The following is a 13,788-nucleotide window of genomic DNA, read 5'->3' as shown; positions in this document are numbered from 1 at the left end:
GCCTGGAGGAAAGTTTGCAGGAACTGGAGAAGGAAGCAGCTGAATTACCCTATTTTCATTAAGGCTCTCCAGGATAACACGGACTCAGATGATAAAGCTTCAGAATTCCAAGATGACCCCGACTTATATGTTGCTGATAGAATATACGTTAAGAAAATTAGTCAAGACGAGCAACACAACTAGTTCGTTTTTTGGGTGGGTTTTAATAATAAACCTAGCAGCCGACGTCATACCTACCACAGAACATGATAAACGACTTTTAATAATGACGAACTTGGCGTGGCTTGGCCAGTTGACTATCGGGCCATCATACTCACGGTGATCACGGCTTGTGCAGGAGTACACGGTAGGGTAAGACGTAGCTAGATATTGCTCCAATATATTTATATTACGGCAATTTTTATTATTGAAAGTGCTCTGATTGGAAGTTTTATTACGGCAAAACTTTACGATACAGAATTGTATTTCCCGATCTCTTTTTCGTTGAACCTTGGCTTTTGGTCCACTTGGCCGGTATAATTGCTATCAATAAGGCTTTCAAAAGGGGCGGGAACTAGTTTCGGTGGATGCTTTTACGGCGGATGCTTTATTACATATACATTGTAGTTAAAGCCGTATAGACTGAAGACCCTCTCAGGGACACTATTTTATAAATTAGCACCACTCGTTTTACAAAACACGCACTTCGTAGCAGTAGTTCAGTGAAGTGGCAGCCCGACTGAGTGCTTTTACAAAATCTGCGATGTCTTGGCAACTAATAGCTGAATTGGAAAATATGAAGTATGCATTGACACCTGTGAGGTAGCGTTGAAATAGGCGACCCGATTTTGGAACGCCACGTTCAGACCCCATTTAGCGAATATCTGGTAGAAAGCAATTGTCTATTCAAACCGGGGATGTAAAGCATTCGATGCCTCCTCCGACCAAACTGGTCGGCCGGAGCGTTCGCTGGTCTGCTATATGCGGCTTCATCGCGTTCGCGATGGTCACCACAACTCCGGTAGCCGTATCTTCGTATTCTAAACGATCCTCGCGGTTGTGGTGTCATATGGGACGTGACGCCACTGTCGATCAATTTCCTTCACGATATCCGTCTTTGACCGGACAGGCCCGCTTCATATGTCCGACTTTGTCGCATTTAAATTATTTGCCTTTGAACAGAACCCAGTCTTTTGCAGTCCGTTCCGATTTCCCGTTCCATTCTCCTTTCGACCGTATCCTTGTCAGCCTTTGAGCCGGCCTCCGTTCATCTTAAACGCGCGTTCCGCGGTATCCTTCTTTTCCAACCGCTCGTTCTCTTTTAATAGCTTTTCTGTCACGTCTTTGAGCGGCACATCCGTTTCACTGTCGACGATTGACGGGATCCCTCGTACTCAAAAGGTAAACAGCTCAACAGCACAACATTTGTCGTACGTCGCCGACCGGCTCTACCAGTGGTTGCAATCCGACAGCCAGTCGAGCGTCCCGAAGTTTAGCCATCGTCGTATCATCGTTCTTCTTGAGTTCATGTAGCCGTCGTGGCATCGTGACACCATTGCCGATCGGCTTTCCGGTTGTAGTACTCACTCCGGGCACTCCTGGTATGCATGGCGCGAGCCGCAGACTGAATCTTCGTTTGATGCTGATGCTCTACGGCTTAAGAGACGATACCGAGCGCTTTACGTCCATGACCAACCAGGCCCCCGTAACCTCGTTTTCCGGTATGACCACCTCCACGTGAGCAAAGCAAAGCGTCATGCGCATGTTATACCCCCTCCCCCCCCACCCACGTGGAAGTTGTTTTCACAACTCAGGAGGACTTTAAATAATTACTTGGTTGTCAGAATTGGAACGTGTATGTATAACATTCTAGCGGCGGTTAGCTTGTTCAATTTCTGCTTGATCCATTGGAGGCAAATGCCGAAGTGATTAGATTGGTAACCGAAACCCTCCTACATGACTTTCTAAACAGTATCCCTCTATTAGCTTTCATGGTGTCTTCTTGTAAGTGTTTGTGCAAGCAAAGATTCTGCCGTACCTGAACCATCCATACCGTAAGGTTAGGATGTTGTCCTTCCATATTCGCTCCTGATTGAAATGGAATCCAATCCGGGACCGATCCGAGCGATGGCGGCGTACTTCAGCACAGTTTTGCTGCTATTAGTTTTTCCAACCTAAACGAGAATAGCGCGTGACCTGGGTATAAATGGCTGGAGGAGACGCCTGAAAACTCGCTATAGACCAATTACGATCGTTGGTAACGGTTCAGCTAGTTATAACAGGTAAAAAAAAAGCCGAGGCCATGAAACTGACACTATGCCTTAAACGTTCAGGCTGCAACAAGCAATTGTGTCGTGAATGCCATCGCGATTGTAACAACGCAAGAAACCCACGTCGATAACACCATGTTTGCAATCCATTTCAGAGCTTCAAACGCGATTATTAAATAGTTTATATAATGTTAATACAAGGGTCAAATACAAATTTGAGCAACCGGTTTTGCGTTACGAAAACATAAACTATATTCGGTAAATGAGACCCCAATAAACCCATTATTTTATTGCGTGCGTTCGGCAAGACGGAAATATAGCAGTCGTTGCGAAGGGATCGTAAATGAGCTCAATTTGATCCAGATACGCTTGTGTGTCACAACATTCAGCTCACCAATATATCAGCTGATTTGCAAATAAGCTGTGGCGGTTTGCCCATAGAGAGAAGGTAAATGTTAGAAAAACAAACTAGTAAAAGTAATGTCAAGTTGTCAAATGATCCTATTATTGTTTCAGGATCTGTCATGGGTTAATTCGTTTCTTGAGAGACAATGCGATATCCCAAAGCAAAATCCGATCATTGCATTCGACAAAAAAACCACGATGTTCGTCAACTGGTCAGGTCCATGAATTCGAAAACTACTTTATCCCCGAGGTCTCCAAATTTGGTTTACTTATCCACATTTGAATTGCAATGTCTGCGGTGTCTTGATGGATGAAAGGCCTGTGCAACCGAAGATACGCTTGGTGAGTGTGAAACCCTCGAAGGGAAAGGTGGAGGTAATCACCTTCTGTAAACCCGCGAGACCGAGAAAGCCATGGGATCGGCCCTGGACCAGTTTGTGTATCAGCGCATAGTACTGGGGCTCGCCAAGCTTGATAGTAGCTCTTGCGAGTGACCACTAACGTGCGGCATGTCTGTTGATGCTGCATTTCCTACTTGGGGTCTGCTGCAGCAGCTTTTGCGGGAATTCGCGACACCTAATCCGGCAAACCTTATTTAGTAGAAGTTCCATGCAAGCCGACAGAGTATGAGGGTATTGCTGGACTATGCGCAAGAGAGGAGAGCTCTGATTGCCGGGATGGCAGCGGACGCTAATTCAGAAGGGGTCAGCGCAAGCGAAGTTTTCCTTATACAACCTAACACTTTCGAAGAGGCGGAGAGCGTGGCAATGCCGAGCACAACTTCAGGTCGGCTCAACTTGGTTAGAGCGTTGACAGCGCAAGCTCTTCGAGTTATCCGAAGCTGATGAACGTCAGCTATCCTGAATCAGAAGAAGAGAAACGTCTTACCGCGGAGCATTGCGCCGTTATCACGATTCTTTGTGGCAGGCGCCCCCCCCCCCATTTTTTTATTTTTTTTGCTCTGGCGCAATAAGCGCGAGGCTCCTGTAGACATCCCTTCGACACATCCCCGGTAATAGGCAACACCCAAAACAGCTATAGTTTTTCACGGGTTTGACGCAAACCATGTCGGGGAAAGCGTATCGATAATCTACCGAGTGGCAAGCTCGATATTTAATCCGGCGATAATGTAAAGATTGACATGCTCAATGTAATTCGGTCTCCACGCCTAGCGAACAGTAGTCCAAATGATCGATAAATGCTCGACTATCAAAGATTACTGGTAAATATAAATCACGGATCTATATGTTTTCTATCTAAATGACGCAAAACCTATCGCAGTTTCAGAATGTGTTGTGATCCTTGTTTTCGCAGTTCATTGGCGTATATAAAATAACCACATGGTTTAGAATAGCCATGTATCACGAGACGCAGGGCTCAATGTACCAGCTGTGCGACGAAATGCCGATCGTTTGGCTAATTTCAAAATTATTGTGATATCTATCTACGACATCGACGACAACACACTATATACTGTGGAAATTGACTAACATGTATATGAATTTAATGAATGTGAGAAGAGGAGCTTCAAATTAAACCAATATCGATATAATCTAGTCTGAACACGGTAATAGGCCATTATTGGATGGCACTCTTGAACAATAGTATCCGGTAAAATTAAAGTGAATTGACTACTAAAAGGGTACATTAGTTGTGAGCATCGACATTATTGTTATAGTTGGTTGTCGGTACCATGTCATATTTTTTGTTTATTTATTTACTTCGACAACAAACTTTCTCTTTCTTTGTTTTGAAAAAGCGTGCATGGTCCATACATATGTATACCTGAAAGGGTATCGTCACGTATCATACTTCTATTTCCAAACTGTTTCTAGAATTTGAAGCGTTGAAAGGACGCCGTAGCACTTTTCGCATTCCCGAGCATAATGCTTGTAAGCTCGTACTAATGTATTTTTATCGTATGGCAAAAAGGATATCTGATACCAAATCTGTTATGGATCGGTTCTGGTTGCCCCGCGGTTTCCGCCGCGGCTATCCAGTCTGTCCCTGGAATCAGATGGGTCATCTGGCTTTAGCAAAACAACCGAACAACATTGTAAGTCGGGTGGGAGGCCGAAGATGAAATCTAACGATAACGAGCGCCATACCTCGGTAGCCACTGGGAGAGGTCGCAAAAACGACGGGGAGGGGGGGTTAACGCGCTGGCAGACATCGCTAGTGCGCACTCATTCACGTACCATTTGCTCTCATGTGGGAATACGAGTCGTGTAACAGCGGTGAATGTCTTCTCGCGATCGAGACGGGCGCCTAGCGTGGCATCGTGGAACGCATGGATAATCCGTGAGCGCAAAATGCGGCATTACGTCGGGGCGTCGATGTTATTGATGCAGTTCATCAGCCATCCGTACCAGACGCTAGCGGTGACTATGGTTCCGTATGCAGAGAGAAAGAGCTTCAGCGTATCGGCGCTGGGAGAGCGAAGATGAATTAAAAATTTCTGGAGTACCTCGAGTCATGTTCGTAAGCAGCTCGGAATTCGTCACGGATTTTGCGTTTCGGAGACGCTCGTCAGGCGACACCTGTCACCTCACGTAGCACTCGCGTATATAACGTCTACATCGAACGAAGCTTTGTGGACCCAGCGACCCGCGTTGGGTGTAGTCGAGACGCCAAGACAGTGCGTCGGTGAGGGTTTTGTTCTTGTCCGGCTAGTAGTGGACCACGTGGCTGTACCGCGACCGACACGTTTTTTTTTGCGAGTGGGTGTTGTATCTTGCGTACCCCACGCAGGAGCGCGCGGACCTTTGGATGGCCTACGTGGCAGTCGTGACCAGCGGCGTTGCAAAAATAGCGAATGTATAGAAGAGCGTACATAGTTGTAGAACTTTGAGCTGATCGGCTCGATCCGAGGCCGTGTTCGCGAGCATCGATGATGAAATCAGAGAATATGTACACTTGCTACTTAAAATTAAGATAGAGATGTCAAGGAACGTCACTCCGATGCGTCCACTGCTTGTAGTAACGGAAGGAACGGGTGTAGGGTCGGGGGGGGGGCACAGAGTGTTCGCGAAGATATCTTGCCACGCTATCTCGAGTTTCACTATGCACAATGGGATCGGTGCCTGTGACCAATCACGGGTTAGCTCGCTGAACGTGAGGTTCACCGACCCACATACCCACCGACGTGATCCTGCATCGGCTATGGTGTCCTCGTACACGGGAATGTGCGACGCTATAAAACGCAGTCAGAATTGTAGCTCAAACGCGCTGAGAAGGCAGATCAAAAGCTTCGCACGAGTGTTTCTCGAAGCCATTCCCAACTGCCATGAGCCACCGGTGATGTTGTCAATGCGGAAATGACCATGAATGATACTTGCCTGAGATGACTGGCAAACCACAGCGGGACGAACTTTTTGGCCACAAATGCGCACGCTAGATGCTCCCGAAAGTTGATGTCTAAATCGTTAGTCGAGCCCAGGTGGAAGTTCTTGATGAGCCTTCAATCATAAGGGGAGCACTGGTATGTGAGGTACATGCGCCGCGACAGGGTTATTGTGCAAATCCCGATGTCAGGTTCATCCGGAAAGACGGTAACGTCGGGTGATGCGCTAGAATTGAAGTACTCGAGGGGGACGCCGCTGAGCGACGAAGCGCGGAGTATATGCAAGACGGTGCGCTTGATGCGGTGGATGGCGCGGCCGCCGAAGCGTAGATTTTGTAAACACATGCGCATGGGTATCACACACGTGTCGCCATGTCGAAGGGACCCCAGAAGTTAGCGCTACTCGGTACGAAAGAGATTGGCTGGGTGAAAAGGCTTTGCTACGAGAAGCTTGGCCTTCAAAAACTTTGACTCTAGTATAGCAATCGTACCGGCATTTTTGCTGAAGACGAGGCCCACCGCCTTGAGCGTGGATCTCCAACGTGTGAACTTGTCGTCAGTAGCCACTGCAAAGTCCATCACAATCGTCATCGCGTAACGCAGTAAACATTCACTGTCGACGCGGTTAGTTACGGTATCGGGTGCGATTTTACGTGATCATCGCGATAGTAGTAGTTATAGAACCCGCTAGGATAGGTGGCGTTGGTGTACAACTCGTGTATGAACGCCACCGCACCTCCCAAGATGATGTACTTTCCGAAGATGCCGGTCCACACAAACGCGACTGAGAGGTCAATGACGACCGTCTTGGCTTTGGTGGTGACCCCAAAACATGAAAACGCACTCGCTGTTGGCGCACGCGTTATGATTGGCGGACGCGACGTCGACGGCCATTTACTTGACGATATTGGCTAGGGATTTATGGCTGATATTCAGCGCAACGCCTGAGCAGTGATCGATAGATGCAGACGGGATGTCGTCCCCATTCGTATGAGAGCTGACCAAACCCCCCTTGGAAAAAGAGAGGTCGCGGATAGCTCGACCCGAGATGCGTGGGTAGCCGCCGCCTTTGCCGACGATGCTGAACGGGCTGACGAATAGCTCCGGTGCAATTATTATGATGCCTGCGTTTACAGCAATTCAGCGAAATACGTCCTGTTCTTTCCTTTTGTTGGTTGTCAAAACCAGGATGTGCTGCAAAGTCGATAAATAATTGAGGGGAAACGACCGCTGTGGAGACGTTGGGGAGTTTAGACGCACGCGGGAACCCTCGGAAGCGATACGCAGCAAATCGTCGACATGATCGTATCCTTGGCAATGCGCCAGCAGAGTGTCAGGCTGTAGGGCGTTATTGGGCTGAAAGGCTGTGCGTGACTGGCAACGAACTGGTTCGGTGAACGGTTTGAGAGGCATTCGTGTGCCTCGGATGAGCTCAAACATTGCGTGTCGCATGGGTTTCTCAAGATCGTCGCGTCTGGGCACGGGGATGGCCGAGTGTCGGTGGGAGATTGCACGTTGACTTTGCGGAATGCAGAGAAGAGGGACGAGTTGCGGATGGAATCCCAAAGTCTGCGCGCTGGATACCTGCGTCGTGAACCCGTGCCGGCGTTGCGCGTGACGTCGATGGGCGTGGAGATCGTTGGTTCCCTTAGGATTGGCGCTGAGAGACTGCGGAATAGGTAAGCGCGGGGTAAGTACAAGAGAGAGAACGTAGATGAATGCTGGTCAGCTGTAATGCGAAGACTGTCACCAGAAAGCGCGTATGTGATTAGAGAAGGTGGGTGCTTAAGGGCATTTCAACCCGAGGCTTCGTTGGAATGATCGGGGCTGTAAGCGGCCGGTTGTCCGTTTGTATTTAGCGGCCGGTTGTCCGGTGGTATTTGGCTGAAATGTGTTAGGCCGGTGCACTCGCATCCAATGTAAGGTTTCCGTTGGCAGTGTTGCCAGGATTCACGTCGGCAAGTGTGATGGGGTGTTGTAATCAACCATGTGGTTTACTAGAACTCAGCGTATCAGTATACTAGTGTGTATTCAGATTACGTCTGCATCTGGGATGCTGAAGCACTAAGGAAAAAGCCGTACCTGGCCGCATCAGGCGCGGCGGAAATCGGCCGAGCTTCCTAAGGGAGAAGCTCACCGGTGCAGCTCACAGATGCAGCAGGGAGCTCGTCTTACCAGGTGTATTTCCGACCCGCCGCACACGTGTCTGTGGTTCCACCGGAGAACTTGCCCCCACCAAAGAAGCGCAAGCTCGGCTCCACTCCTTCCATATCATGAGGGATAATGGCGCATACGATGGCTGGAATATCACTCGGGCGAGACGACGGACGTGGGTCGTCACCTCGGTGCACGCGGCGGTCGCGCACATGGGACCAAACGTCCGAGGAAGGCGCGTCAGAGCTGAGCTGGGCTGTCGCAGTGTACGTGTCGCTTAGTATTGGTGATATCGTGAAGCGCCATGGCCTATCTAATAGATATGAAAACAATTCGCGTTGTTGCGGACGAAAAACCCCGCCACTAAAAGGGAGACCGCTAGCAAGGTGAACAAAATCAGACCCAAATTGCTGAATGACCTCGTGCAGTGTGCGCAGTACGCGCTGCGGCGTATGATTGGGGTCCGTGGTCATTAGTGCGACGACGATCTCGCGAATGCTGTGTCTCGTGCTACTCGGCGTGCGCAAATGTGAGCAGACCATGCACCAATCCGAGCAAGTTAAAATACGTATTAGGTGCTGGGGGATGAAGCAATGCTACGTTAGTGCCGAAAGCATCGTTGGGGTTGGTGTAGGTCGATCCGGCTGCGAGTTGGGTTGCTGAGTCGGCACAGCCATAGTTCATGATGGACGTTCCGTGCCGACCAAAATCGATGCCCGACGGTAGCTCTGATAATCGCTTTGTGGTGGTCGAAGTAAACACATTCTAACCTGTGCATGCGTTAGTCAAACGTAGTAGATGGATCGGGCTCATAACCTGGTGTATGCCCGGATAGATGGGACAATATGGACGGATAATGATACTAACGTTAGCGCGGATCACCGAGAGTGGGAACTGGACCGTGCGGAAACGGCACACGGTTTTAGGAGGCAGCAGGCCGAAGAGGCTGACGAATATCCGAAAGTAAGGTCTCGAAACTATTCTCACGTCCGTGGCAGCATTAGTGGTGCGTGGATAAGGTTCAGGCACTGTGCTTCCAGGGCGAGCGTGAAGAACTGCCCTAGTGTCGAGAACAGTAAGGCGAGCTCGTGTGTTAGCCCCTCCCCCCCGTTACGAGAGCAAATCGTAAGTGCACCCCCTAACCTCATGCTTGATATTAAGCATGTTAAAGGCTAGTGATAACAAGGAGTTTGAATGAACCATATCCGCCTCTCAGTACAAAGCCACCCTTTATCACTGTCCATGTGACCACACGCTTCCTATCGAGCTTGTTCTGACGTGGTCTATAGCTGCATGCTAGATATAGAGCAAAACGATTTGGCCTTTTACAAGGAGAGTCTTTCTTTAGCTAAATCGAGTGCAAAGAATACTGCGAACGTCTTGTACTGCAGTGCAAAAGCAATGCAAAAGAAACACTAGCAGCTGATTGCACATCATGTGCCTACTCAGCAGTGGTGCGACCATTGCTACTGCCTTCATCATCGCCAGCGATCTCACCTTCACTCGCAGCACCACCTTCAGTCGAAGCCTCACCAGCGTTACCTGCCTTCTTCCCCGGTGGCCTCATTTGAATGCCGCGACCGCAGCGAGGCTTAGGGCGATCGCGACCATTCCTCCAGAGGTCGTGCCAGATCGCGTAGCATGTCCGCGTGTTGGCCGGGTAATTACCCTGGCGCGCTTTATCACACAAGTACAGCTTGCAATAGCTATTAGTAAGTGATGAAGAATCAATGCATTTTTAGACTTACCTCTTGTTCCCCTTACTGCACCCTGGACAAAAGAGCGGCGTGACCTGGCGCTTACTGCTCACTGTCTTGCGAATTGTACACACCTTCCACTGTCGTTGGCGGCACTTTCGAATACCGTTCACCTCCACCTACTCCTCGTCCATGGCCAAGCTGTAACCTTCGGAGCTTGTGGCGTCACCTCCACTTGGAGTCACAGGTGACACGCCAACGCGCACGAAGAGGATTGCGAAAAGAAATCCTGCTCCAGCAGCAGGGCAAATTCTACGGACGTTACTGACTAGACTGATGGAGAAGCAGTGTTACAGATGAAGACTATTATGAAGCAAGCTCTAGTGCACAACAGCAGGATAAAACATTTGATGCATTCTCAATTTTACTACCAACTCCAAGTCCCTCTCAAGCAAGAACTTCCGGATCCCCCACATCCTCTGCAATCCACGAGTGTGTCACAGTACATCTACAATAGACCAAACAACAGGAATTAGAATAAACCAGAAATAAATGCCGCAAATTCCGTTGGGCCCATGACCAGTAACTGCGCGTGGAGTTAAGAAATGAAGCATGCGTGGTCAGCGGCGGGCTCGCCTTTCATTTTCCTTGGCTCACCAGATACGATAAAGCTATTCGCAATAGCGATATCAAATAGGCCAAATGCCAGACTTTTGTAGTACTTGCGGAAGCGCAAGGAGAGCTGCAGCGAGTAGCGATGCAGCCGCAGCTGGTCGTGCACGTCCACCCCACCCATCCAGCGATGATATGCCTTCATGCTGGACGGGCAGGGGACCGATTCTTTCTGACCTTGGCTGCGAGGAATCCGACGCTCTATCACAAACGATACAAAACAAGGTTAGATAAATACACATACTAAACAATACACAAGACGTACCGCAAGTTGACATCGAGGTGTTGGCCCCGCAAGCCAGCATGCAGACTATCATGTTGTCGAACCAAACCAAAGTGCTGAGCTGCGGAACCGATTTGAAGACAGCCATTTGTGAGAATCTTCGAGGCGCTGACTTGGGGCGTTGCTTCTGTGGTTGTTGCCTCGTTTGCCTCGAGCTGACTTGTTGGGCGGCAGCAGTAACTCCTCTGCATCAATCACCTCTTCTTCAACTACATATTCTTCATCATCTTCCTGGCCACTCTCTTCTTCTGCTTCCGTGGCTTTCTCTGCCAGCTCCTCCGCCTAGAAAGCAGTTGCAGGTGCCTTCCCCTGTAGTCGCGGATATTTAGCTAAAGCATTATAGAAATTTACAAGCGCACCTTTCTTCTGCTTCTTGAGCGGAACCTTTGGCTTGATTAAGACAGTCATGCGTGGGCGTCTACCGGTTGTAGGAGGCGGCGGCGGTGCTGGTAACGTGGCTCCGTCGCCGTTCCCGAAGTCTGCATCTCGGTCTCGTGTTCCCGCGATGTACTCGCGGTGTTCACGCACTAGGCGATCCCTCTCCTCGCCGTCGTAGCCGCTCAGGCGGCGCATGAAAACCTCTGCGTCGCGGCCACAAACACGAAGTCGTTTGGACCAGGCATGTCTCAAAGCAGTGTATCCACAGAACTTTCTATTTGACAAAATTTAACCAAACCTGTGCAACAATGTCGTAAAAAATACAAATGGACATTTCCCACATTTCCCACATGCTTGATATCAAGCATGTGGGTTTTTGAGACAAGCTTCCGTATCAAGCCTAAGTAACGGGGGGGGTAGGTCTAGGAGAGCATTTGAGACAGCAGGTGCTAGGCCTATCTGTGGATCGGTTGGGCGGTTGCTTAGCTGTCCAACCAGCGGCCAACGTGCCACAAGGTGGGGGGGGGGGTAGGTGTGGTCTGGTTGGTGCTGGCGTTAAAGGTGCTGCGAAAACTAGCGAGATCAAATGGCTCACGTAGAGGGTGCGCTGGTTTGATGCCAACAGACGTGGGGTAAGGGGCGATGAATGTCGGGGCGAGGACCACTGACCGGGGCCGACGGGTCCATGATGAAAGGGTTCAGGGCGACGTGAGGCGGCTCAGCGGGGGTGGATACTTCGGATAGTTCGGTATGGTGCGCGGGAATCTGGTAGTCACAGGCGGCTGCGGTTATTTGTCCTCGATCACATGGGAGCTGGGCGCACCACCTAGGCCGCAGAACGTCGTTCTGGTGCGAGCCGATCCGGCGGGGTAGGTGTAGGCACTGTCCGTACAACCCGTCAATCGCGTGTTGGAAGTGCGACAGCCACAGAGGATGCTGTCATACTCGTAATTCATCCGGCCCAAGAGGATACACGTCGTTGCTTTGGAAGTTGTCGAACGTGCACGGATGTGTAAATCTCCGGTCGCACGACCCGACGCAATTTACCATCGCATAACTTGACTGTGACCTCGCCTTTGTCCTAACGGACATCGATGCTCAAAGAGAGCACTGCGAAGCCGTTGCTGGTCGCTCCTGTATCGAGGTGTTCTCGAAGCCGGCACCGGGCACCGGTGACACGGAGACTGGTAATAACCAATCTCCAATCACGTGGCGTGGAGGTGTACATGCAGCACACGAGGGTTTGCCGGTTGCGATTCCACCGGGGAGCCCGGACCTTTATTCATGTCAGTAGTACGACGCCTAGTGGGCCTGTCCGTTTTATTTTGCTTGTTAACACGGACGAGCTATGCCTCGACATGCGAAAAGCACTCGAGCTGTCGCACGGCACTCCGCCGCGTAATGAAGTAACGAAGCAAGTAAGAGAACGACCGTTACGACGTGTTGCATGGTGCTGGGGATTGTTCCACGCATCGATAACGCTATCAATGCGTGGCATAATCGTCAGCACCGTGTACCACGTCGGAACGGTCTCACTGGACTCAGGTGCCAATTCTTGAGGCTCAATGAGCGGTGTATGAGGCCGTCATCAGGTAGTTCCCGTATAGTGCGAGGCAAACGCCCCTTCAAGTGTAGAAATATCGTATCTCGTTTGACAATAGCGCGGTATGCCTTCGGGCGTACCAAACACGTAAATATTGATAAGGGAGGTCATCTTTGTGACCTTGAACACGTAAAAAAAAACCACAATCGACGAGTCTTTTGAACGCAGTCACGCATGGACATTGTACCTTGTGAAAGGGCGAAGCATCCCGGCCAAGTAGAGAATTCATCACGCGGCGGGTCGAACGCGAACCTGAGGTAATTCTGGAGGGTATCCCGATTGGCGAAGGGGTTGAGGTCGACGAAGCACTAGCCGAGTGTCCAGTCCTTCGCTTTCCCAGACAATCGCAGGAGGAGGGAGATGACCTTCGCGGGAAAGCGCCTATATCAATTTCAGGTGATGTCTATGTCGCCAAACCAACAGGGTACGTGGACGTCTCTAGTTCACGACGTCATACAGGATTGTTCGCAAGATAGTTGATTCTCGCTGATTCGCATCGCGTTCTTTTAAGGTTTGTGCCGCTAGGCGCCGCAGCGACGGGAGGACGACTGCTCCAGACACCGTCATGGGGTTGAGATCTTCCCACTCGATTCGAGTGAGATGGTTCGAAGCAGCGTGGTCGGGGTCTTGGCACATGTCGAGCTTGGGCATTGTAAGTCCGAACAAGTGCTACCAGGTATAACGGGAGAGGTAATTAGTCCGATACTTGCTTACACAATAGTGTTGAGAAAGCTCGCAATAGGACGCCTGGATTATTGGTGTAAAACAAACTCAACACTAACATTATTTGACCTGGCTACTTAAATACAAGACATCGCCTTATTGGATAATAATACGGCTGCCTACCAAATATCGACCGGTAGAGTGGCAATAATTCACCGACTTATGTAATGAAGCGGCCCATTACATTTTGGATCTGTCAAATGGATGATAATCTATGCGAATAAAATAGGAGTAATAATCCGGTTAAGTAGCCCCCTCCCGTGCTCGTTTGCTCGCAACTA

At 49.9% G+C, this 13,788-nt stretch overlaps 1 protein-coding gene across 1 annotated transcript; it reads right to left on the bottom strand.

Moving 5' to 3' along the window:
• Positions 1-5,228: 5,228 nt before the first annotated feature.
• On the bottom strand, positions 5,229-11,376 carry PITG_04096 (uncharacterized protein; the record flags this gene model as incomplete). The annotated part of the gene is made up of 11 exons (XM_002905761.1): positions 5,229-5,573; positions 5,792-5,847; positions 6,489-6,563; positions 6,734-6,908; positions 7,258-7,657; positions 8,173-8,460; positions 9,139-9,211; positions 9,649-9,857; positions 10,032-10,160; positions 10,571-10,721; positions 11,163-11,376. 11 exons carry the CDS (start codon positions 11,374-11,376, stop codon positions 5,229-5,231), a joined length of 2,115 nt encoding a protein of 704 aa, XP_002905807.1.
• Between the last annotated feature and the right edge of the window lie 2,412 nt (positions 11,377-13,788).

This window comes from Phytophthora infestans, genomic scaffold (assembly GCF_000142945.1).
Source record: "Phytophthora infestans T30-4 supercont1.5 genomic scaffold, whole genome shotgun sequence".
Taxonomy (NCBI): domain Eukaryota; phylum Oomycota; class Peronosporomycetes; order Peronosporales; family Peronosporaceae; genus Phytophthora; species Phytophthora infestans.
The sequence above is the reverse complement of the archived record's forward strand: the minus strand, read 5'-3'. Positions and strand labels throughout refer to the sequence as shown.